The sequence below is a fragment of the Colobus angolensis genome, unplaced genomic scaffold, assembly GCF_000951035.1.
Source record: "Colobus angolensis palliatus isolate OR3802 unplaced genomic scaffold, Cang.pa_1.0 Scaffold259, whole genome shotgun sequence".
Lineage (NCBI taxonomy): Eukaryota > Metazoa > Chordata > Mammalia > Primates > Cercopithecidae > Colobus > Colobus angolensis.
The window spans coordinates 98,722-125,107 of NW_012115810.1; the positions used below are offsets into that span (position 1 = coordinate 98,722).

The following is a 26,386-nucleotide window of genomic DNA, read 5'->3' on the forward strand; positions in this document are numbered from 1 at the left end:
TTTTTGATATATATAATTTTCTATTTGTATTTGACCATGGCCAAGAATCTGCCACATCTACCAGTTACAGCAGCTTCCCTGTGACTTCTGCCCTATCCTGTATGTTGCTTCTGCCAATCAGGGAAACCACTTTTTTCTTGACAAAAGTATAGAAATATATTAAATATTTTTATCTAAATCTTTATTTTTGAAATTTTTTTAAAGTATTACTGTCCAAGTGTCTTGGGTACAGAAAAAAAACAAAACAAAACAAACAAAAAAAAAACCTTAGAAAATGCATCATCCTCCTATAGCTTACTTTCTACCTGAAGGGTTTCATCATTAAAGGGTTTTGGGCGGGGAATGACATAATGTTTTTTACCTTAGAAAAGGAATTCTGTAATTTCTGGGTTAAGAGTATACTGTAAGAGGACAAAGGAAGGCAGAAGCATGAAAACTGGTTAGGAGGCTAGTAAAATAATTTCAGTGTTAAATATTATAACATCATTTGAAGTATAAGTCATCCTGAAGGTTTTTTGTGTTTGTATTGTGATTTATTTTTATTTTTATATGGTTTTATGGAGAGTATTAACTCAAAATCATTGTCATTGAGGTAGTATTTATGTTTAGGTAATGTTTATAATTAAATGCCGAGCTATTGAGTGTGTCACCAATGTGTTACTTATACCTGTAATATTTAATATTTATTGTGTTTTAGTTGATCCTGAAAACGTGTTTATTGGTCGCCACTTCATTATTGGGCTTTCCACAGTTACCTTTACTCTGCCTTTATCTTTGTACCGAAATATAGCGAAGCTTGGAAAGGTAATTTTTACCTTTTAAATTGTCATAGAAAAGTACCTTGTTGCCTGCAGTAATCTACTGTCTACTTGACAAAGTTCTTAGTTACAGTATTCATCTTTAGTTTCTTCTAGTTTACTTAATGGTTATGCTAGAGTAAACTGTGTTCGAATCATTAGTTTGTGAGAACCGATGGTTAAATAGTTGATGAGTATGAACTAAATATATTCTTCCTTTCTCTTTTTTAAGGTAGATACCCTGATGTCAGACAACACATTTTAAATTTAGAAAATACAAATAACTATATTTAAAGCAAATCTAATTTATTGGAAAAGTGTTCCATCTTTTGTGTAGGTAGTTTAAACAATTTAAAATTAAGAAGTAACAATGAATCACTTCAATGGCTTAAAATATATTTATTTGTAAATTACAATGTCTACTGTGCTTATTTTTCATCCAGTGAATTTAATTTTCAATGTGTTGATTGGTCAATTTTTGAGAATTTTGCCAATATTTATGATTCATATTACTAAAGAGGAATACTGAACTCTTCTAATGAAAACAATTAAATAATTATTCAGTTCACTACAGATGCTCATTTGCACTTACTCTCAAGGAATATTTGTATTTTACCCAAAATATTATTGGTACTATGTCTACGTAATGCCAAACATTCTGACAAGATATTTTTTTAAAGAGTTATTTATATAATATTTTTATATTCTATTTTGAAAAATCCAACATTTGACTGAATTTTACTTTTCACTGTGATGTTTGATGTTGTGTATCCAGTTATGAAGTTCATCCTTCCAGGTAGAGCTGAGGGTAGACATAATATTTCAGAGTATTCTAACCATCCCTAATAGCCAACCAGAAACAAACAAGTCTGTATCAAAACATGCTTTTTTGTGAATTATATAAAATGTTTGAACTATTTTCCGTTTCACATATTCAGTGTACACATAGATGTTATCTTCTGAGCAGAGAGCGAGGCGTTCATAAAAGGAAGACTATTAACATTCTGTTATATTATTAATACCTGGGCATTTTTTCCTAAATCCCCCTTAAAAGTGTCATATTGCGATAGCTAAATAAATCACTCAATGAGCAAAGAAGAGTGATTAGGAGCCCTAATCTGCAGTCAGGCTGCTTGTATCTGAGTTCCCTCTCTGCCACATTCCAGCTGTGTCACCTTGGGGATGTTGTTTAATCTCTCTCTCCCTCAAAAGATAAGCCAATTCATAATAGAAACTTCTTTCTAGTTAAAAATTAACAACTTAGAAAACAAGGTTAATGAGACTCACATAAATTACAAGCAGTTTTATATTTATTTTTTCTTATCAGAGAAAGGATCCATAATGTGCTTGTTCATTTAAAAAAATTAAGACTAGACACACAAACCTAGCATAATGAGTGCACAGGGCACAGACATACACAGACCAGTTTATATTTTAACCAGTTGACATAATGACAGAACAGACAGGAAGAAGCAAAACAGGCCTAGAAACACAGACCAAAGGGCAAAACCATGTAGGAAAAGTAGAGCTGAAGAGCAGAGAGGAAAAAACTGAGGTACCCCTCCTCAAAAAAATAAATAAATAAAAATAAAAATAAGAAAAGAAGGGAGAGGAATGTATGTGGTGTTGAAAGAAAGAGAGTAAGACAAGTAGAAGCAGCAATTATAGATAGTAAAAAGGCACATGTCAACACTAAAATAGGACTTGAAGAAAAAAGGAAACATAATTTCACTTTTACTTTTATAAGCTAAAATCACCAGTTTTGTATTCCATGCAGGAGCCACTAAAATTTTTCAAAGCCATATTGCATGGTGATGACAGTCATGTATAATACTTGCTCACCTACTTGGGGTGGGTGCGGGGACCAACACTATGATCTGATAAGAAGTTACCTGCCTGAGATTATCAACACCAAGCTTCAAGAATAACCTACTAAAGAATTAGGCAGAAAAATCTATATGTAAGTTTACCCAATTAAAAACGAGAAAGACTTAACATTTAAAATAAAATAATTTTTGTCCTAAACTGGCAATATCCTTGTATTTTCTTTGACAGGTCTCCCTCATCTCTACAGGTTTAACAACTCTGATTCTTGGAATTGTAATGGCGAGGGCAATTTCATTGGGTCCACACATGTAAGTTTTGTTGTTATATTTGTTAGTCTTTGGTTTATAGCCTTCACATAGATATTTAGAGGGCATAGATGCAGAAATATAAAATAACCATGGTATAAGAAACATCATTTATCTTTGGTATTTGACAAAATGAGGTAAAATAATTACAGGTCAGTAAACATGCATTTTTCATTTGGACCCTACAAGGCTGGTAGAATTAAACCAGGTTTACTTATTATTTTAATGGCTGAAAGAATTAGAATAAGAAATAATTAGAATTAGAATAAGAAAGGAATTTTAAATAGTTGAAAAGAGGAACAAAGTTTCACTAATTTAGACTGAAATAAGAAGAATAAGGGACATAGTGGATGTTTTTATCCATTAAACAAAATGTGAACACTTTGAAAACCACCCTTTATTCTCTTCTGATTATTTTCCTTAATTATTTTGTGTTAAAATACTCCATCATTTGTGAACTAAAGATAAAAACTGATAGTGGTATTTGTTTCTTTTCACTGTTATTATTTGGTCAGGTAAAATGTTGACAAATTGGTGTTAGTTCCCCCAATTGTAAAAATGTTACTCATTCATGAAATTTAAAAGTATGTGTATTGTCAATCTAAACTACACTGTGTGTATGCTTTGCTTATACGGTACATTCCCCAGATACGGACTGGGCAGTTTATAGTCATGGTCCCAAGAAAATGCTAGAATGAAACCAGCTTAGATAGGCTTTAAACACTGAATTTGGTTTCCACAATTCACAATAAATATTAGTTGAATAAATAAATAATACATTAAGGAGCTTCCAGGGTATCTTAAATGTTTTCTCTAAGCAAGACAAAGAAAAATTAATTTAAGATGTAATATTTAGCACAGTGCAAGGAATACTGGGTTTTTAATGAATGACATCTGTAAGAAAAAACATAAAAGGAAACCTAATGAATAGCCCTAATTGTTAATGCAGTGGCCAAGGTAATTTATGTTTTCTCATTGATTAATTGTTGCTCTGCAAAATTAATTCATTTTCCACTGATAGGCTTCTTAGTTTATCAGGAAAATACCAAAAAATAAAAAATAAATAAATAAATAAAGGCCTCAGGCTAATTGGGGAAAAATCATGAAATATCTATGAAATATCCCATCTAAGTGCATTTGATATAGCCTTTTCTTTGAAAAAGCAAACACTTATTTTTAAAGGATTGAAGTAAAGGAGAGAAAGCATAAATATCTGTAATGTTTATATTTTTTTCTTCAAATAATTTAATCCTGATTCACAGTTGTATTGGTCATCTCAGAATAACAAAAAAAAACATAAACCAAGTAATGTTAAATGACAGAAATATATTTTCTCATAGTTCTGGAGGCTGGAAGTCAGAGATCTGGGTGCCAGCATGATAGGATTCTGGTAAGGGCCATCTTCCTGCCTTGATGAGGGCAGTCTTCCTGCTGTGTTCTCACATGGCAGAGAGAGAGAGCAAGATCTCAGATGTCTCTTCTTATAAGGGCACCAGTCCCGTATTGAGGGCTCTACCCTTCCCTCATGCACTTGTCTAACACTAATGATCTCTCAAAGTCTCCCAAAGGTCTCAACTCCAAATGCCAGCACAGTGGGAGTTAAGGCTTCAACATGTAAATTTGGAGGGACACAATTCAATTCATAGCATTAGTGGTTTTTTTGTTTTGTTTTGTTTTTACCTTTTTTTAGAGACAGCATCTCACTCTGTCACCCAAGTCTCACTCCAAGACTGGAGTGCAATAGTACAATCATAGCTCACTGCAACCTTGAATCCTGGGTTCAAGCAGTCCTCCTGCCTCACCCTTCTGTGTAGCTGGGACTGCAGGCATGTGCCATCACACCCGGCTAATTTTTTCTTTTATTTTTTTGTAGAGATAGAGTCTCACTATGTTGCCCAGGCCAGCCTCAAACTCCTGACCTCAAACAATCCTGCCTTAGCCCCACGAAGTGCTGGGATTAACAGGTGTGAGCCACCATGCCTGGCCTACATTAGTGGTTTTGAAATGCGCCTCTTTCACTTCAATATGGCCATTTATTCATTCACTTTAGTAAACACCTACTGAGTTTCTATTGTTTCCAGTGATTGTGTTGTGCCCTGAGAGAAAAAGCAGACAGAGGCCTGAATTAGCACCTCCTGCCAATTATTCACAATCAACAATGGAGAAAGGGCTTATATTAAAACCAAAAAAAAAAAAAAGGAAGAAAAATCGATGACAGTACAAGGTGATAAGTGCTAAGTGCAAAGCAGAAGCATGAAAGGGAAGCAGAGACAGTGCCAGAGTAGAAGGTGCTTAATGATCTATCCCCATCAGGGAAGGTTTCGTGGAGGAAGAAAAATATGATCTGTGTGTTTTAAAAGATGAATTGCAATTTTTCCAGATACATAGAGGGTGTGAGTCTGTAGGCATTACAGACTCAGAAAAGTATGTATAAAAGCACAAAAACATATACTTAATTCTACCGATATTTATTTACTGATTCTACTGATATTTATTTACTGTCTGTTATGTTGGTACTGTATTCAGCTCTGGTTTTTAAAGCTGAATTCACAGTAACAGAAAGCTAATAAGTATATTAAACAGAATACTATAAATGATAATTTGGGCTAAAAGTTTTAATTGTGTAAGACCAAACTGTTTTAGTTGATACTTTTTATTATAAAAAGTGTTCACAGGGAAAAATCATTGGGTTATAATAAAAGTTCTTATAGGTTTGCTAAATATAGTATTATGAGGCAATATTGCGGGGGAAATATAGCTAACGTAGGAAGTAAATTAATCCTCAGTTGCACCATGGGAGAACTGTGTAAAGCAATGATTCTCAACACTTGTTTCACATAAGAATCATCTGAGTAACTTTAGAAAATACTGATGCCAGAGCCCCACCTGTAGAGATTCTGAAGGAATTGATCTAGGGGGCAGGTAATTGGATTCATTATTTTGCTGTTGGGGATTCTATGAACAAAGATTCTAAAGCCTCTTGGTTTAAAGAGATTAAAATCATGAGTACATATTTTTAACTGATACATTGTTTCTAAAATTAAACCAGAGATTTTGTTATTTTAGCTACTGTTTTGTGATTATTTTTCATGATGCATTCTCTGCTTGTTTTTTTCAGTATTTTTTATGTACAAAATATCATGTGAAATACTGTCATGAATACATAGAGAAATAAAGTATCTCTGCTTTCAAGGGGCTCTCAGTTTAGTGAAGAAGACAAAGCTATACAAATGACTATCATATAGGCAGTGTACCTTGATATAGAGAAAAAAGAAAGGGCAGTCCACTTCCTGGTGGGGCTCAATGAACTGATTTTTATGGCCAAAGAGCTATTTAGTTCTGTTGTCAACAAAATGTGGCCTACATCTGTCTGACCTTCCTCTAGTAGCGATACAATATTTTATCTGAGCCTTTGAAATTTAATAACAAGGATTATTTACTTAACTCTTTCAATATTTAGATGTTAAAGAAGTATGTTTTTTAATACTGTGCCACCTTTTATGTCTGTTTGAATACTACTGCAAACAACTTCTGTTCATCCTGATTTACAATCAGGCTAATCAAATCCCAAGTTCAGGATTTGGCATGGTAGCTAGTCAGGCAGGCTTCTTTCTGAAAAGATGACAGCGATGAATGCTTGTAATCCATAAAACATGAGAAATTCAATACTCCATGTGTGGTTTTCTTCATTTTCGGTTCAGATGAATGATCAGAAAACCTGTGTTTTCTTCATAGGTCTTTTAAAGTGGTGTTTGGAAAAGATCTTTAAACCCACCATCAGAAAAGGGGAAGGTCTGTAATGGCTACTGGTATTGACCTTGTTACTATGGAAACACCATTTTAGTGGTTATGTTTTAAAAATAAAACACAATTCAATTTTCTTTTCCGTAAGTCATAGGGCCATAAATTCTGCTTTTTGATATGATTTCAAATATCTCACAGTCCAATGACTTTCAGGTTTTTTGGAAATTATGTTCAGTTTTATTGTAGTTTCTAATCTTTTGCTTTCTAAAAACTGAGGTGGCGAGGAAATTTAATTGCTTTTCAGAAAGTGTGCTAATATAAAAATGCAATAACAGTTCTCCCATTTTTTTTAGATAGAATCAGAGGCATTATCACTGTTAAAAAAAAAAAGCCTTCACTTAATGCCTTATTAATATTCAATTCTTTACATTCAGAATGGAAATTATAACATGCAGTCCAAATTTACAACTATTTTCCCCTCATATGACATCTTTCTTTTAGCATTTTAATCGTGTGGTATTCTAAACAAAATTCCAAAAAGCGAGTCCATACCTTAGGCATTTATACATATAAAATGTGTCTTCCATGAAGATCTCAATGCACATTAGTTTCCTTGACCCTTATACATTCAAACCCTGAATTCTGCAGTTTTATGCTACACATAAAGAAGAAGCAGAGGGGGTTAAGAAAAGGATTTTTAAAAATGGGTAAAGACAGAGGAAGGCTACATATTTAAGGAAATAAATGATTCATTCTAACAAATATTAGCCACTGAACTTTTAAGAGCACGGGTACGTGTGCAGGTTTGTTATATAAGTAAATTTGTATCATGGAGGTGTGTTGGATCGATTATTTCATCATCTAGGTATTAAGCATAGTACTCATTAGTTATCTTTCCTGATCTTCTTCTTTCTCCCAACTTCCACCTTCTGATAGGTCCCAGTGTGTGTTGTTCCCCTCTCTGTGTCCATGTGTTGTGATCTTTTAGCTCCCACTTATAAGTAAGAATACATGTTCTTTACTTTTCTTTTCCTGCATTAGTTTGCTAAGGATAAGGGCTTCCAGCTCAATCCATGTTCCTGCAGAGGAGATGATCTTTTTTATGGCTGCATAGTATTCCATGGTGTACATGTACCACATTTTCTTTATCCAGTCTGCCATTGATGGACATTTAGGTTGATTCTATGTCTTTGCTATTGTGACTAGTGCTGCAATGAACATAACACATTTACATGTTTTTATGAGAAAACAATTTATATTCTTTTGGTATATACTCAGTAATGGGATAGATGTGTCAAATGGTAGCTCTGCTTTTCAGATCTTTGAGGAATCACTACACTGTCTTCCACAATGGTTGAACTAATTTTACACTCCCACCAATGGTGTATAAGTGTTACTTTTTCTCTGCAATCTTGCCAGCAGCTGTCATTTTTCGATTTTTTCAATAATAGCCATTCTGACTGGTGTGAGATGATATGTCATTGTGGTTTTGATTTGCATTTTTCTAATGATCATTGACGCTGAGTTTTTTTTCATATGAATGTTGGTCACATGTATATCTTTTGAAGAGTGTTCATGTCCTTTGCCTACTTTTTAATGGTTTATTTTTTTCTTGTAAATTTGTTTAACTTCCTTATAAGATGCTATATATTAGACCTTTGTCAGATGCATAGTTTGCAGAAATGTACTGCTATTCTATAGGTTGTCTGTTCACTTTGCTGATTGTTTCTTTTGCTGTGCAGATGCTCTTTAGGTCGAGTAGATCCTATTTGTCAATTTTTGCTTTTGTTGCAATTGCCTTTGGCATTTTTGTCATGAAATATTTGCCCATTCCTATGTCCGGAATGGTATTGCCTAAGTTGTCTTCCAGGGATTTCATAGTTTTGAGTTTTACATTTAAGTCTTTAATCCATCTTGAGTTAATTTTTGTATATGGTATAAGGAAGGGGTCCAGTTTTGATCTTCTGCATTTGGCTAGCTAGTTTTCCCAGCATCATTTATTGAATAAGGAGTCCTTTCACCATTGCTTGTTTCTGTCAGATTTGTCAAAGATCAGATAGTTGTAGATGTGCAACCCTAATTCTGGGCTTGTTATTCTGTTCCATTGATCTATGTGTTTGTTTTTGTATCAGAACCATGCTGTTTTGGTTACTGTAGCCCTTTAGTGTAGTTTGAAGTTGGGTAGCGTGATGCCTCTGGTTTTGTTCTTTTTGCCTAGGATTGCCTTGGTTATTCAGGCTTTTTTTTGGTCCCATGTGAATTTCAAAATAGTTTTTTCTAGTTCTGTGAAGAATGTCATTGGCAGTTTAATAGGAATAACATTGAATCTGTAAATTGCCTTGGGCAATGTGGCCATTTTAATGATATTGATCCTTCCTATCCATAAACATGGAATTTTTTTTTCCATTTGTTTGTATCATCTCTGATTTGTGTGTGTGTGTGTGGCAGTTGTGAATGAGATTGCCTTCCTGATTTGGCACTCTGCTTGACTGTTGTTGGTATATAGGAGTGCTAGTGATTTTTATACACTGATTTTGTATCCTGAGGCTTTGCTGAAGTTGTTTATTGGCTTATCTTTTTTTGGCTGAGACTATGGGGTTTTCTGGCATCACTGTCCTTTGGGACACAAAAGATATAGGATCATGTCATTTGCAAATAAGGATAGTTTGACTTCCTCTCTACCTATTTGCATGCCCTTTATTTCTTTCTCTTGCCTGATTGCTCTGGCCAGGACTTCCAGTACTATGTGGAATAGGAGTGGTGAGACAGGGCATCCTTATCTTATGCTGGTTTTCAAGTGGAATGCTTCCAGCTTTTGCCCATTGAGTATGATGTTGGCTGTGGTTTAGTCACAGATGGCTTTTATTATTTTGAGGTATGTTCCTTCAATTCCTAGTTTATTAAGAGTTTTTAATGTGAAGGGGTGTTGAATTTTATCAAAACTCTTTTTGGCGTTTATTGAGATAATCGTATCATTTGTGTCTTTAGTTCTCTTTATGTGATGAATCGCATTTACTGATTTGCATATATTGAACCAACCTTGCATCCCAGGGATAAAGCCTACTTGATTGTGGTGGATAAACATTCTGATGTGCTACTGGATTTGGTTTGTCAATATTTTGTTGAGTATTTTTGCATTGATGTTCACCAAAGATATTGGCCTGAAGTTTTTTTTGTTGATGTTGTTTCTCTGCTAGATTTTGGCATCAGGATGATGTTGGTCTCATAGAGTAAGTTAGGAAGGAGTCCCTTCTCCTGAGTTTTTTGGAACAGCTTCAGCAGGAATGTACCAACTCTTCTTTGTACATCTGGTGGAATTCCGCTGTGAATGTCTCTAGTCCTGGGCTTATTTTGATTGGTAGGCTATTTATTATTGATTCAATTTCAGAGCTCATTATTGGTCTCTTCAGGGATTCAATTTCTTCCTGGTTCAGTCTTGGGAGGGTGTATGTATCCAGGAATGTATCCATTTCTTCTAGAGTTTCTAGTTTATGTGCATGGAGGTGTTCATAATATTCTCTGATTGTTATTTTATTTCTGTGGGGTCAGTGGTAATATTCCCCTTGTCGTTTTGAACTGTATTTATTTGGATCTTCTCTCTTTTCATCTTTATTGGTCTAGCTGGCTGTCTATCTATTTTTTGAATTTTCAAAAAACCAGCTCCTGGATTCATTGATCTTTTGAATGTTTTTTGTGTCTCAAATCCTTCAGTTCAGCTCTGATTTTGGTTATTTCTTGTCTTCTGCTAGCTTTGGGGTTAACTGTCTCGTGGTTCTTTAGTTCTTTTACTTGTAATGTTTGGTTGTTAAATTGAGGTCTAACTTTTTGATGTGGAGCCACTGAATTTTTTGATGATGTATAAATTGTCATCCTTTATGTTGCAAATGTAAGCAAGCACAGAACCTTAACTGGTTGAAGCAAAAGAGAATTTACTCCCTTAACTGTAAGTTCAAGGTTAGTCCTATTATTAGGATTATTAGTATGCTTGGATTTAAGAGCTCAATTAATGAAATCAGACATTATCTCTCTTTTACCATCTCTTGCCTGTACTTCCTGTTTTGACTCTAGTTTCTGAAAGCTTTTCTCCCTGACAAGATGGTGGCAGCAATCTCAACCTACATCAATTCCAGTTCAAATCCATAGAAAGAGAAAGAATTTTCTCTTTTAAGGTACCTACAACCTCACTCACAGAATTAGTTCTGATTGGCTCTAACAAAGATATATGAGGATTATAGACCCTATCATCATGGCCTATATTGAGTTGTTTGCCTTTAGGTTACATGCCCACACCTGGATCTAGGGATAGGATGAACCCAACTAAAGCAATTGAAATAAAAATAGGGAAAAGGGTGTCCCAAAGGACAGTGATGCCAGCAGAAGGGGGAGTAGCCATTGCAGGGTGCAAACTACATATGTCCACTTCAGTGATGGGAATTTCAATCAAATGATATGGGTGGAAGCCAGGTTAGAGAAAATTAAGATGTAAGTGAGTGATAGGAAAGTGAATTTGGAATATCCTTCCTCCAATTTCCCCCTTCCCTGCCCTTCTCTTCTTTTATGAAGAACATCTATGAATGAAAGTAACATGGTGAAACAGTGGCTTGAGAGAGTAAGAGCTCTAAAAAAGTACCATCTTTATCATGGAATATATTGAACATGTGACATAGACTAAGCCAAAACATAGAACCCAAAGTCCTCCATGAAATGATGAAAAGCTAGACTTTTGGATACAGTTAGGGTGATCTTGGAGAGCAGTTAAAATACTTTGTCCTTTTGAAACAATAGGATAAGAATATAAGGAGTAAATTGTGAACACATTCTAAAGATCAGTGAAGGGAATTTGAGTATTCATGCCTGATAACCTATATTTTTTCAAAGATGAGATGATTATCAGAGAGTGTAGTAAATAGGAGTAGGTTCACAACATGAATATTCTGGTTGATTAAATTTCCTATTGGTCTCACCATAGGAAGTGAGAAGGATCTACACATAGAAATAAAATAATAATGTATTTGTTAAATTATCTTTAGTTATATTCTGTGTGTTTTCTTCTATGTGTATTTTCTGTCTCTCACTATATTGTAAGCACTGTGAAAAGGGAGATTACATTTGCTTTGTTCACACTATATACCCATTACTCAGCAAAGTGCCTAACAAAGAATTAGAATTCAGCAAAGAATTGCTGAATCATCAATTGGATGCATGAATGAATCCAAATTCTGGTTTTAGTTCATTCAACTTGGGGATTAACTGACAAAAATTTTGAAGTAATCAGACAATAAAACATTGTCTTGAGACAAATAAAAATTTCGTACAAACACTGTCAAAGAAAATTTGCCTGAGGCTACTTTGATGCTAGTAACATTTGCTAACCCATTTGCTAAAACACCATTTTGACTCCAGGCTCTGCAGCACTCACTGTTAGAACTATTGGTATGTTTTACCAGGAAGATTGCCTACATGAAAGAATGCATAGAACTATTGCTTTATCTGAGTCTACATAAAAATAGGAAAGATATTTGCAAGATAATACATGCTCAGGGAGGATTAGTCCAGTCCCTGTGTTAGTGGAGCTGGAGGAACAGCCTAGGCTGCTCAATATTAAGTGCTTATTTCACTCACCGTTAGTTATTTTATAAATGGAATCCATCCATAGATAGATGAACCTGTTCTTTGAACCAATAACATTTTATTAAATGTATAACTGATGCCAGTCACTCTTCCAGGTACTGGGACTATAAGATGAAGAAAGCACAGTCCTTGACCTCAGATCCCTATAGTTTGTGGAACAAACTTATGATAGACAATCTCGATATAATAAGTAATAGAATTATGAGTAAGTGCTATGGAAACAGAGGAAGGACCCTTAGCCCAACCTGTGCAGGAAGGTAATATTTCAGGATAAGAAAATACGTGGCTTTTTGCTTTAAAAAATAAACAGGCATAAGTTGACTCAAAAAGGGACATGGGGGACAGGAAGTTGGTAGGGACGGGTTAGAAGATACTGTAGACAGAAATGTGTGTGACCCAGAGATGGGATACATATAACAGCAGACGGAGTTTCAAGTTCTAACACTAGGAAGAACTTGGAGAAGAGGGTTATTTTGCCATTGGCTGGGGGAGCTACCACATAAAAATAAAGGCCCTCCTTTGATAATTTTCTCCAAAACTCTGTTTTTCACATTGTTTCTCAAATGCATTTTATCATAGTTTTAGCAAGTGTCATATCTCCATATTATCTCTTTTGAAAAACTGCTGAAAGTGGTTCTGTACTTACTCAGTCTTTGTATGCTACAGTAAGAAAATACCACAGACTGGGTAATTTATAAAGAATAGAAATTTGTTTGTCATGGTTCTGGAGGCTGGGAAGTCCACCATCAAGGCACTGGCATTTGGTGTCTGGTGAGAGCTGCTCTTTCTGCTCCCAAGATGACACCTTGAACTCTGCTTCCTCTGGAGGGGACAAATGCTACATCCTCACGTGAAGGAAGGGATGGAAGAACAAAAAGAGGCTGAACTCACTTTCTCCAGCACTTTTATAAGGGTGCTAATCTCATCGATGAGGGCTCTGCCCTAATTGCCTAATTACCTCCTAAAGGCCCCACCTCTTAATATTGTTTCACTGGGGATTAAGTTTCAACCTTAATTTTAGAGGGGATACAAACATTCAAACCATAGCACCCACTGATCCTGACTTCCCTATCACCACAAGCTATACAGCTTCTGTATTTAGAAAGTAACTAGGGTTTTGGTGATTCTGAGCTGAAAGCTGTACCAGTGCATAAAAGGAAATGAGCCTAGAGAGTCTGGCAGAGACCAAGATGAAGGAAAGCTTTACATGTGGTAGTGAGAAACTTGGATTTATTCTTTAGTTAATGGGGCATTGAAAGTTCTTATACAGGTGAGTAACTAGATCGAGTCTCAATTTTAATTGGACTTCTCTTGCAGTGGAGGCGAGGACAGATGGGAATATAAAGACCTGGAAGGAGACTATCTATAGCAAGCCAAGCATCCAGGCAAAAAGATTCCATTTGACAATGGAAATGATATAAGGATAAGACTGGTAATGAAGAAGAGGGGAAGCTCAAGTAATTTTAAACTGGTAAAATCAGGAGAACTTAGTGACTGACTGAATGAAGGCACTAAGGGTATAGGAGTTACCTAGGGCGATGCCAGAGTTTCCAGCTTGGAGAACTATATGGGTAGATGGCCCAGAACTCACTGCCAAAGGAAGAAAATAGAAGAGTCTGCCAGCAAACTAACACTTATTAAGTGTCTACTGGGTAAGTCACTCTTCTAGGTACTGGGGCTATTAAGACCAATATATCACACTCCTTTTCTGAAGACCTCTTACAGCTTATTAGAATGTGGGGTGGAGCAAAGGTCACATAAAAGATAACCTCAGTGGACTACTTAATAGAATTATGACTATGCTGCTAGAGAGACATACAGGGGTCTACCTTTTTAAACGTGATTTACCAGGATATGAAGGAAAGATTATCTGGAAAAAATATATAGTATATTTTAAATATATTCTCATTTTGTGGAATCCTTGTGGGAAGAGGAGTAGAAGTCACCCAACCTTTTGGAAATGCAAGTCTGGATTTTGGAGACAGTATGTGGACAAAACTGTACAGGGACTGCATATAAGGTGAAGAGAGGCACAATCCAAGTAGAACCCCAACGACAGAGAATTATGTGGACATCACATCTGAAATTACATTTATTTTTAATTTAAATTCACATGATATTTTAATTCTGTTTTGTGAAAAAGCACAACAAAGAACCAAAGCAACACCCATAATTCTCACAAGTTTTCATTATATTAAAAAAGTGAAATCCTGCCCCCTCCCACCTTTTAATCCAAACCCACAGAGGTAAACACAGTTAACACCAATTTTTAAGTGTTAACAGAGGAATTAGAGACCACCCAGTAGGTGACAGAATAAGAATTAAAAGAGACTGGTGTCCCAAATGGCAAAAATGAAGTATTTGTGATGTTTATGGTGCCAAGCTGTGCTAGCTTCTTATGTGATTCATATTTTAAAAATTCATATTTCAGCAAAAAAAAGCATAAAGTTTTATGTAAACTTTAGCTAGAAATCAGTTTTTTAATAAATTCATTTTTAAGGTTTAATGAAAATTTGATCCATTGTCTTTTTTAATTAGAAATGATTTGCATCAAGGGTTTCTTACAGGATGTACAGAACTAATTGGAATATATAGTTTTTAAATAATTTCAACTTTTATTTTATATTCAGGGGGTACATGTGTAGGTTGGTTACATGGGTTTATTGGATGACACTGAGGTTTGGAGTACAAGTGATCCAGTCACCTGTACAAATGATCCCGTCATTACTGTGGTAGTGAGCACATTACCCAATGGGTAGTGTTTCAACCTTTGCCCCTCCTTCTTTCCCCTCTTTAGTAGTCTGTGTTCCCAGTTCCAGTGTCTGTTGTTCCCATCTTTATATCCACATGTACCCAATGTTTAGTTCCTACTTATAAGTGAGAACATGTGGCATTTGCTTTTCTGTTCCTGTGTTAATTTGCTTAGGATAATGGCCTCCAGCTGCACCTATATTGCTGCAAAGGACATGATTTCATTCTTTTTTATGGCTGCATAGAATTCCATGGTGTATATGTACCATATTTTCTTCATGTAATCCAATGTTGATGGGCGCCTAGATTGATTTTACATCTTGGCTATTACGAGTACTGCTGTGGTGAACATACAAGTACATGCAACTTTTTTGTAGAGTGATTTATTTTCCTCTGGGTATGTACCCAGTAATGGAACTCCTTGGCTGAATGGTAGTTCTGTTTTAATTTATTTGAAATATCTCCAAACTGCTTTCCACCATGGCTGAACTAATTCACATTACCACCAATAGTGTATAAGTGTTCCCTTTTCTCCACAACCCCACTAACATTTGTTATTTTTTATTTTACAAGACAGGGTCTTGATCTTTCATCCAGGCTGTAGTGCGGTGGTGCAATCATGGCTCACTGCAACTTGGACCTTCTAGGCTCAAGCAATCCTCCTACCTCAGCCCCCTAAGTAGCTGGGACTATAGGTGTGTGCCACCACGCATGGCTAATTTTTTTATTTTTGTAGAGATGGGGTCCCAGTTACATTGCCCAGGCTGGAAGCTTCTGTTTTTTTGTTTGTTTGTTTGTTTTTACTTTTTAATTATAGCTATTACTACTAGTGTGCGATGGTATCTCACTGTGGTTTTGATTTGCATTTCTTGGATAATTAGTGATGTTGAGCATTTCTTCATATGTTCATCGGCTGTTCGTATGTCTTCTTTTGAGAAATGTCTGTTCATGTCCTTTTCCCACCTTTTAATGGAGTTATTTGTTTTTTGCTTGTTGAATTAAGTTCCTTGCGGATTCTGGATATTGGAACTTTGTCATATACATAGTTTGTAAATATCTTCTCTCATTCTGTAGGTTGTCTGTTTATTCTGTTGATAGTTTCTTTTGCTGTGCAGAAGCTTTTTAGTTTAATTAGGTACCACTTGTCAGTCTTTGTTTTTGTTGTGATTGCTTTTGAGGACTTAGCCATAAATTCTTTGCCAAGGCCAATGTCGGGAAGGGTATTTCCTAGGTTTTCTTTAGGATAATGAAACTATTCAAAAGAATAGTTTGAGTTCTTGCATTTAAATATTTAATCCATCTCAAGTTAATTTTTGTGTATGGAAAAAGGTAGGGGTCCAGTTTCATTCTTCTGCATATGGTTAGCCAGTTATCTCAGCACCACTTATTGGATAGGGAATCCTCTCCCCATTGCTTATTTTTGCCAACTTTGTCAAAGACCAGATGGTTGTAGGTGTGTGGCTTTATTTCTGGATTCTCTATTCTGTTCCACTGGTCTATGTGTCTATATACTAGTACGATGCTTCTTTGGTTACTGTAGCCTCATAGTATAGTTTGAAGTCAGATAATGTGATGCCTCTGGCTTTGTTCTTTTTACTCAGGGTTGTTTTAGCTAATGGGGCTTTTCTCATTCCATATGAATTTCAGAATATTTTTTTCTAAATTTGAAAAATGATGTTGGATAGGAATAGTGTTGAATCTGTAGATTGTTTTGGGTAGTATAGTCATTTTAATGATATTGATTCTTTCAATCCAGAAGCATAGACTGGTTTTCCCATTTGTGTGTGTGTGTGTATGTGTGTGTGTGTGTTTAAATGAATCAGTTTTAATATTCAGAGTGATTCCTAAGAAGAATTTTCCTGAGCAGCTTTATATATTAACGTAAGCCATGGTTGTCTATAGAACAGAATCAGAATATAAGTGAGCTGAGAATGAGGAGCTTTCACTGGATGCAGGAGCTGGCGGAAGTGGTCAGATCTGCTTGTCATTAATAGCTTGTGGTGTGACAGGCAACATGGAGCCTTTGTTTTGTGTCATCCAAAGCACTTAACTCCCAGATGTGTCTGGCTAAAAAGGCTAATACATGAGGCTCTTAAAACAAAAATGCAGGCTCTGCTGGAATTGTATATTTGAAAGTGCCTCTGTTTAACTGAAAGAGGTTGGGCAGGTAGCATAGAGAGGCATGATGTTTTTTGATTCTCCTGATCCAGAGGTTTAAGTTCTGAGGCTCTTTTTTATCAGTCTGCAGAGACTGGAGCTCCCTTTGATAGGACTTGCTTCCTACTACATTGCCTTATTGTTATTCACCTGTTAAAAATCAGGCTAAAATTTCAGAATGCAAGAATCCGAACTGAGACAATATTGCAAAATGAATTTAACTCCCCAAAGCTCTCCATCTCCTACCGCAACCCCCATAAACACGAACGGTTTATTAAAAATATATAATGAAGCATTCGTTTAGATTTTCCAGGGTAAGGGAAGCAATTAATTTTAAAAGTGTTTGCTGTTCTAAGGCTACAAACTGCTATAAGCCAGTTCCTATTTTTGTTAGTACTAAAATATTTTGAAACACTTGAATCATTGCTGTTAAAATGATCTAAATTTTACAGTAACCTTCATTATTTGCCTAGATCTTTTTAAAGCTTTCTAAGGTATTATAAGGAATTCTGCTTCTTCTCAATGTTGTTTTAATTTTCATTTATTCAATGTATTTATTTTTCTCAAAAGAATACATTCACAGGCCAGGCAAGGGATCACACCTGTAATCTCAGCACTGTTGGAGGCCAAAGCAGGAGGATCCCTCAGACCAATGGTTCAAGACCAGCCTGGACAACATAGCAAGACCCCCACCTCTGCAAAAAAAAAAAAAATTAAAATTAAAAACATAGCCAAGTGTGGTGACATGCACCTATAGTCCTAGCTTACTTGGGAGGCAGAGGCTGGCGGATCTCTTGAGGCTAGGAGTTTGAGGCTGCAGTGAGCTATGATCACACCACTGCTCTCCAGCCTGGGGTTACAGTGAGATCCTGTCTCACAAATAAAGTAAAAGAAAAGAAAATAAAATTTATTAAACTGATTTTATAAAGTCAAAGATTACAAATGACTTTTAATGAAATAGAGTAGCCTCCTACCAAAACCTGTTTTTTTTTCTTTTTTTGAGACAGAGTCTCACTCTGTCGCCCAGTCTGGAGTGCAGTGGCCGGATCTCAGCTCACTGCAAGCTCCGTCTCCCGGGTTTAAGCCATTCTCCTGCCTCAGCGTCCCGAGTATCTGGGACTACAGGCGCCTACCACTTCGCCCGGCTAGTTTTTTGTATTTTTTTTAGTAGAGACGGGGTTTCACTGTGTTAGCCAGGATGGTCTCGATCTCATGACCTCGTGATCCACCCATCTCGGCCTCCCAAAGTGCTGGGATTACAGGCTTGAGCCACCGTGCCCGGCCAAAACCTGTTTTATTTCAACCCTTTAAGCCTTATCTCTTGGCATTCACATCTCTATTTCTAAGTAATGTGATTCTAAGTGCCTTTTTTGGTGTCTCACTATTATCTTCTCTTACAGTAGATGAAGATTTAGCTCTCTCAAGCTATTTTTCCTCTTCTTACATACATGGAGAATACCACAACTTTTAAAATAAAGTTTATGTTTCTCTTCTTGTACACTTTTCCCTTTGTTTTCTCTACAATTACCACTTGATTTCAGTTTTGTGTTTATCTGGATATTCAGTTTAGCTTTTACATTTGGTCATTTTTGTTACTTCTTTTCCAGATGCCGAAACATATAATCTATTAATTTTATTATTTTTCCTGAAAATCTCCATCCCAGAGCCTTCTGTTCTGCCCTCCATTCTAGGCAGATTGCTTTCTCACTTTGCTCCCCCACGATCCTCCTAGGACTTCCTTTAACCTACGTTTTGTGTTGTGTACCCTCTATCCATGATCCCAGCTCTTCCATTTTCTTTCCTTTCTCCTTTTGTTGGAGCATTCTCGGTTGCTTTCTGGTATCTCTGAGTCCTGCACATACAGGGGTTTTGTAAAGTGAATCACGTCTTTCTCATTATGAGCTCCCTCTACACGGCTGCAACATCTTCACTACAGAAGTATCCAGTTTCCTTTCCACAGAGTGTCTTCTCCTTGGATGTCTCTTCTTCCACTATCCTTTCCCTCATTAATTTATTCCTCTTTTAAATTTCTTTGGTAGCATTTTAGTGGGGTCTCAGAAAAGAGAAAAGATAAACTTATGTGGCCCATCTACACATGTTTAATTGGGTGTCCAAGTTTAACTTTTGATTATTAATTTGCATGGGGGTTTAATTAAAATTCAAACATTTTATTTAAAATATATTTTCTGCCTTAGGGAAGTTCCATCCTTCTCTCCCTCCCTCCCTCCCTCCCTTCCTTCCTTCCTTCCTTCTTTTCTTTCTTTTCAGACGGAGTCTAACTCTGTCACCCAGGCTGGAGTGGAGTGCAGTGGGGCACAGTCTCTGCTCATTACAACCTCCACCTCCCAGGTTCAAGCTATTTTCCTGCCTCAGTCTCCTGAGTAGCTGGGATTACAGGTACACACCACCACGCCCAGCTAATTTTTCTATTTTTAGTAGAGACAGGATCTCACCATGTTGGTCAGGCGGATTTCAAACTCCTGACCTTGTGACCCACCTCCCTCGGTCTCCCAAAGTGCTGGGATTACGGATGTGAGCCACCACACCTGGCCTCAGAAAGTTATTTCATTTGGGCAGGGGGCATATGCTAGGCTGTAAATAGGATACCTTGCAAGGTTGTATGTATCTTGGAACGTATACCCTATAGATAAGAAGGGAGTACTGTGTATACACTGTATACTATTTCTTGATCACAGCCCTCTGTATTCACAGCTTCTGCATGTGCAGACACAACCAACTGTGGACAAAATATTGGAAAAAAAATAAAAATAACAATATGACAATAACAATGATACAAATTTTAAAATAAAGTATGACAACTATTTACATAGAATTTACACTGTATTGGATATTGTAAGCAATCTAGAGATAACTTAAATTATATGGAAGGATGTGCTTAGGTTATATGCAAGTATTAAACCATTTTATATCAGGGACTTGAGCATCCATGGCTTTTTATATCCATCGGAGCGTCCTGGAAACAATCCTTCCCATGTACCAAGGGACAACTGTATATGCATGACCAATGTCATCTTCCAGCTTTTAGCTTACCTGTATATTTTAAAATGTGTATATAAATAATTTTATCATATGGATGTTTTATATTTACCTTCCATTGATTTTATTACCTTTAACTTTATTATAATTTTTAATATTATAGGTTTTTTTGAGTTTTAAATTTCTTTTCCTCCTTCAATATTTTATTTATTTTATTTTATTTATTTTGAGGCAGGGTCTTACTCTATTGACCAAGCTAGACTGCAGTGGGGTGATCATGGCTCACTGCAGCCTCAACCTTCCAAGCTCAAGTGATTCTCCCATCACAGCTTCTCAAGTAGTTGGGTGTATAGGCACACACCATCATGCCTGGCTAATGTTTTTATTTTTTGTAGAGCCTGGATCTCCCTGTGTTGCCCAGGCCAGTCTTGAACTCAAAGCAATCCTTCTGCCTCGGCCTCCCAAAGTGCAGGGATTTTAGGCGTGAGCCATCATGCCCAGTCTCAATATTGTATTTTATTCTTTGATTTCATTTTTTTATTATATTTGAATTTAAAAATTAATTTGGGGTAAATTGATGTTTATATGATATTGAGTCTTCCCATTTGTATGTATGGATATGGTATATTTCTCCATTTATTTGTGTCTTAAATAAAAGTTTAACGTGACATTAACATCATGCACATCTTTTAAAGTGTGCATGATGTTAAAGTATTTTAAAGTATTTTAAAGTATTTAAAGTATTTTAAAGTATTTAGTGTTTTTGTTGTCAATGACACTTAAAAAAACATTTTATTTGGTTGTTGTTAGTGTACATCAACCCACTTGATGTTTTGTGTGTATTGAACTTGTATCCAGTAACCTTGCTGAATATGCTTATTTTCCATATGCATAATTATATTGTGTACAAATAATTTACACAATCTTTTCGATGATTACACATCACTTATTTTATTGAATTAGCTAGGAACATCAATAATATATTCTGAATGCAGTGATTTTGAATATCCTATCTGATTTCATCCCTTAAGTAGAATATTTCTAACTTTTCACTTTTAAGTATGTCATTTGCTGTAGGATTTGGTGGACATTCCTTATCCAGTAAAGGAAGTTCTATTTTATTATTAGTTTGCTCAGCATGTTTTTCAAAATAAATACTGAGTTGTATGCTTTTCTATATATTTTGAAATGGTCATAAGCTTCTTTCCTTCATTAATCTGTTAATGTGGTAAATTACACTAATATCTATTAATATAACAGCTATTAATAAATATTGATTATAATAATATTTTGTTATTAAACTCCCCTTGCATTTATTGAAAAAAATTCATAGTCATAATTCCTTATATTATAAATTGCTTGATGGCATTTGAAAACATTTTATTTCATATTTCAACATTTACATTTTAAAGTCAAAAGGTCTATAACTTTATGTTTTCATCCAGGTTGAGTTTCAAAGTTTCAGCAATCTCATAAAATATACCCAAGAACTTTCTTCTCTCTCTCTCTCTCTCTTTTTTTTTTTTCCTGTATAACTGGTTGTATCTGGAACTCAATCGTAGGCTATTTTATAAATGATTGGAAAGCCATACTCAATATCTGTTTCCTTCTCTTTCCCTAGATTTAGACATATGCATTTTCCTATCTGTAACATCTTTTTTGGCACTTTCCATCTTATAAAACCATCATCATTATGATGAACAGAGAAAATCCAAAATTATCTCTAGGTATTGTTTCACACTCCGGGAATATACCCAAGGAACCATATGGACCTAGGGAAAAAATTTAAATGGAAGAGAAAAAATGAAAACTAAACTTCTACATTTTATTACTAATATAAGATTTAAAAAGTAGGACACCACCACAATCTGTACTGGGGTTGGGGAGTAAGAGGGAATATTTTCCAAGTGCAAAAACCATAAGAGGGAAAGCATACCATTTAAAACATATTGTAAAGTTAGAGAATCCTCAAGTTTCTACAACTGTTAGGGCTGCCTGATCTAAATCATTTTCTAAGGATCATGTACAAAATATGTATTTTTTTCACATTAACGTTGGAATTTAACAGGTTATGCTGCTTTTAATGTCAACTGCATTTAGAGTAGAGGAGGCAGCAGGTGGCAGTAGCTCCCACTCCCAAAACTGGGAATTGGAGCAAGTCTTATAACAATCCGTGGCCTACCCTTACAGGCCAGCCTTTCTGTAAAGTTTCTTTGTGTCTGTAACTGCTGGTTTCATATATGGGAAAAAAGATAACATAATGCATAAATCCCACAAAGTGTGGACAACAAACAAGATTTTTTTGTGTGTACCTTCTTTACGTAGAGAATGAATAAACTTATGAAATAGATGGGTCTTCATCTTTAGAATGAATTCCTGTTTTTTATTGAAAACACCCAGTGCCTTTTCATGCTTCCTAGGAATCTCCCTGTTCCATTCTTCATGCATTGTTCTGAGTCTCACTCAAGCCTTCCCTTCCCAAGGAAGTTGACCATACTTTTAGACTTTTTGCTACCTTTATTAATAATGCTGGATAATAATGTTAATACTAATGACTGTTTATTGAACACGTGCTATGTGATAAACTCTCTTCCAGAAGTTTTACATATTTTATCTCATTTAATCTACACAGTGACTTAATGAGTTAGATACTACAATTATCCTCAATTTATAGATGTTGAAATTGAAGCACAGAGAAGTCATGTAACTTGCCTAAAATCACACAGCTAATAAGTGGAAAGAGGCCAGAAGAACAATGCTGTTCATCATTACTCAGGGTGTGTTAGCCACGTACACCGATCACTGCCAATATCAAATATTTTAATTCCACTAGGATGTAGCCTGTTTCAAGCTGTTTAAAGTGCATATATTTCCAAAATACCCTTGAGAAATACATCTACAGGTGGGAATTTGAGGCCACTGTCAGATGGTACAGCCCGGAAAAAATATGGCAGTGAATAAACCAAGAAGATAAATCTCAGCTTCTTCACTCATTATTTGTGGAAGCTTGGCAAATTATATCACCATCCAGAGCTTGATTTTCTTCATGTGTTAAATGGTGATAATAATTCTTAAGTGTTATTGTGAAAATTAAATGAGATAACACAGTAGAGTTGCTAGAAGATAGTACATCCTCAGTTAGTATTAGTTTATGTTTACCTCCCTCAATAAATTTTAGTGCCAACTAAATTTTTCTTGGGTAGGTTAAGCCTGAAAAAAATAAGAGTGGAATGAACAGCAGTAACTGGGCATTATTAATTTTTGTATCTCCCTCAAAAAGTAGCTTAACTGGTGGGTGTATAATCAGTGCTTTCTGTTAAATTGATGAGCAAATAAACAAATTCACAAAATTACAGAGTCTGGATATTTTACATATGTAAAAATAGAATCTGTCCAAGTATTTGACATACATTTTAGAGGACTGGGGTTAAGAGATAACTATCATGCTCCTGGGAAATTTATTCATGGTTACAGAAGATTAATGGGAGCCCCTTATTAATTTCTGGCTTAAAGACACTCAGTTTATATTTGTGATACTATTTCTTGTTTTCTGATATACCGATGCTTGAATTTATTTAATAATTTATCAAGTTAACTGATTTTCCTTCTAGACCAAAAACAGAAGATGCTTGGGTATTTGCAAAGCCCAATGCCATTCAAGCAGTCGGGGTTATGTCTTTTGGTGAGTATTTGGTTTCAAAGGCCCTTTCTCAATGTGGAGTTCTCTGTTCCATGAAAAAAGTGCTATGTTTCATATTTATGTCTGGATAGCAGATGTCCTAAGTTTTAGACTTCCTATTAGCAGCATATGATCTAGTTTGTGCCAACATAAAATTAGGCTCAAACTTTTCTCACTCATCACTAAAATTTGCTTCAATTTGAAGAAATCTATTTCTCATGCAGAAAACTCATTACAGTCATCTTGTTTCTTAACTTGGAAGGCTAGCAAGTGTTATGGACTTCTTCAAACCCTTTATTATGTCCCAAATGGCAAAGGAAGCCACAGAATGAAAATGATGGTATTCAGATTTTCCTTAAGATGGGAAGGGTCATTAGGAAAAGGAAAATGGGAGAGAAGGTTGGACTGGCCTGGTTTATATCCAGAGTGACATGAAAAGACCATATAAGCCTGATGTGAATGGTCTCATTTCTAGAACTATTAGAAAAATTATTTGCTGACATATTAATAAATTTGTATATTTAAACTGCAGTTCATTGGCATCTAAAGTAGTACATGTCTCTGAATTTCAGAACTAAAAAAGAAAACCCTGGTGCTTGCTTTAATAATGCTTTTTTTTTTTTTTTTGTATTGCAGCATTTATTTGCCACCATAACTCCTTCTTAGTTTACAGTTCTTTAGAAGAACCCACAGTAGCTAAGTGGTCCCGCCTTATCCATATGTCCATCGTGATTTCTGTATTTATCTGTATATTCTTTGCTACATGTGGATACTTGACATTTACTGGCTTCACCCAAGGTAAAGTGAGAGATTCAGTTATAGTGTTGATGTGTGTTGGTACCTGTATACCCAATGTTCTACTCCTTATTGTACAGGTATGCCCAGTGTTCTATTTCCAAGATTACTCTCTTCCACCCATTCTCTCTATCCTCCTGCCCCCTGTTGTCTATTTCCAAATTTTTACCTTTCTAAACTGCTCAATTTAGTTCTGTAGCCCATACTCTCTCCTTCCACACACTGTCACTTCCCAGGACATGACTTTTGGCTTCCCTCCACTGCAGCTTCATTTTCAAAGGTATCAGTGGCCTCCCAATCTTCAAACAACCTCGATTTGGATTCTCCTGAATCTCTCTGAATGACTTACCAATACTGAACTCAATACTCAAATTTTCCTCCTTTAGAGGAAAGAGGATTACTATATTATCATTGTTATTCTTTTTCTCTGTTAATTTTTTTCTCTCTTTTCTTTTTCTGTACCCTCTCTAATCTCCCACTCCACTCCATCCCACACCACCCAGATAAAGGTCTCAAGCATATTGTTTGCTCTTCTCTCAAACAATTTTCCAGATATTTTCGTTGTTTTAACTCTAACCCAGACCTTCCTATTGTTTGCTCTTCTCTCAATTTTCCAGATATTTTCATTGTTTTGACTCTAACCTAGACCTTTCTTTCTGTCTCCAACCTGCTGCCTGTAGGACATTTCTACTCAGTTGTTCTGTATTTGTTTTAATCACAAAACATTGTGTTTCCCTTAAAACCAGACCTTTTCTTCCTCCCTCCAAAGATATTTCTCTCTTTTTTTGCATTCACCCAGGCCCAACAACTGAGCAGTCCTCTCTTCTACTTCCCTTGACCCTTACATTCAATCATCAATGTGGTGTAATATTCAGGACAGTCCAGCAATAGGCTGCGATTCACATATTTCACAGCTCTTGCAGGTCTATTATCTCATTGACCTTCAAATAACCCTTTGAAGGGAAGTGGAATAACTAGTTCTACCCCCTGATTAAAACACAAAGAGATGAAGTAACTCGCTCATGCTGGCTGGTGACAAACCAGAAAACAAATCTTCTGACTCTCAGATTCAGTTTTCTTTCCATCCTCTTTCTGCCTCCCCTATTTTGGTCAACCATGACCCTCTGAAAGTTGTCCCTTTGCCTCTAGCTCCCATTAGCTTAGTTTTCTGAAAACTTGGGTGCTCTTGGGAGGATGGCTGCCTTATTCTGAACAGAGGTTATAGATCACTATGATTTTAGGCAAATATTTCTCAGGAAATGAAGGAAGATGACTTCAAAAAATGATGATTAACAAAATTCAAATGCAGTCAAAAATATAATACATGCATGTGCCACTAGAGTGCAGTAACAAAGTGACCTTGAAAGTTCTGATAAGAATTGTGTTCCAAAGCATTGCCATGTATCACTATTGCTACATAGTTTGCCAATGCAAATGGCCTGTGGGCTCTGGTCCGTACAGGACCTTTGTTTTTAAATGCCTTTTCTGTAAGACATAAACCTTTTTTGTTAGTTATATCTTCCTGGAGCTTTTATCAGTGGTAATTGCTCAGATATAATTACATCTTTATAAAACAAAGCTGACAGATGTTTGATGTCATTTTCCCCCTAGCTGTAATTGTTTAAAATATAGTTAGATTCAGGCTGCAATAAGCTGACATTGTTCCTCCAGGCCACCTCTCCTTGGGTAAATCTAGTCTAATT

General features: G+C 35.8%; 1 protein-coding gene across 3 annotated transcripts in view; it reads left to right on the top strand.

Moving 5' to 3' along the window:
* SLC38A11 (solute carrier family 38, member 11) overlaps nt 1-26,386 on the top strand; it is a 56,294-nt gene that overhangs the window by 15,542 nt on the left and 14,366 nt on the right. For all 3 annotated transcript variants that reach the window (XM_011947078.1, XM_011947081.1, XM_011947079.1), the window contains 4 exons: nt 698-804; nt 2,853-2,932; nt 23,821-23,891; nt 24,525-24,686. In XM_011947078.1, coding sequence (XP_011802468.1) covers nt 698-804; nt 2,853-2,932; nt 23,821-23,891; nt 24,525-24,686 — 420 coding nt within the window. The remainder of the gene's footprint in view (nt 1-697; nt 805-2,852; nt 2,933-23,820; nt 23,892-24,524; nt 24,687-26,386) is intronic.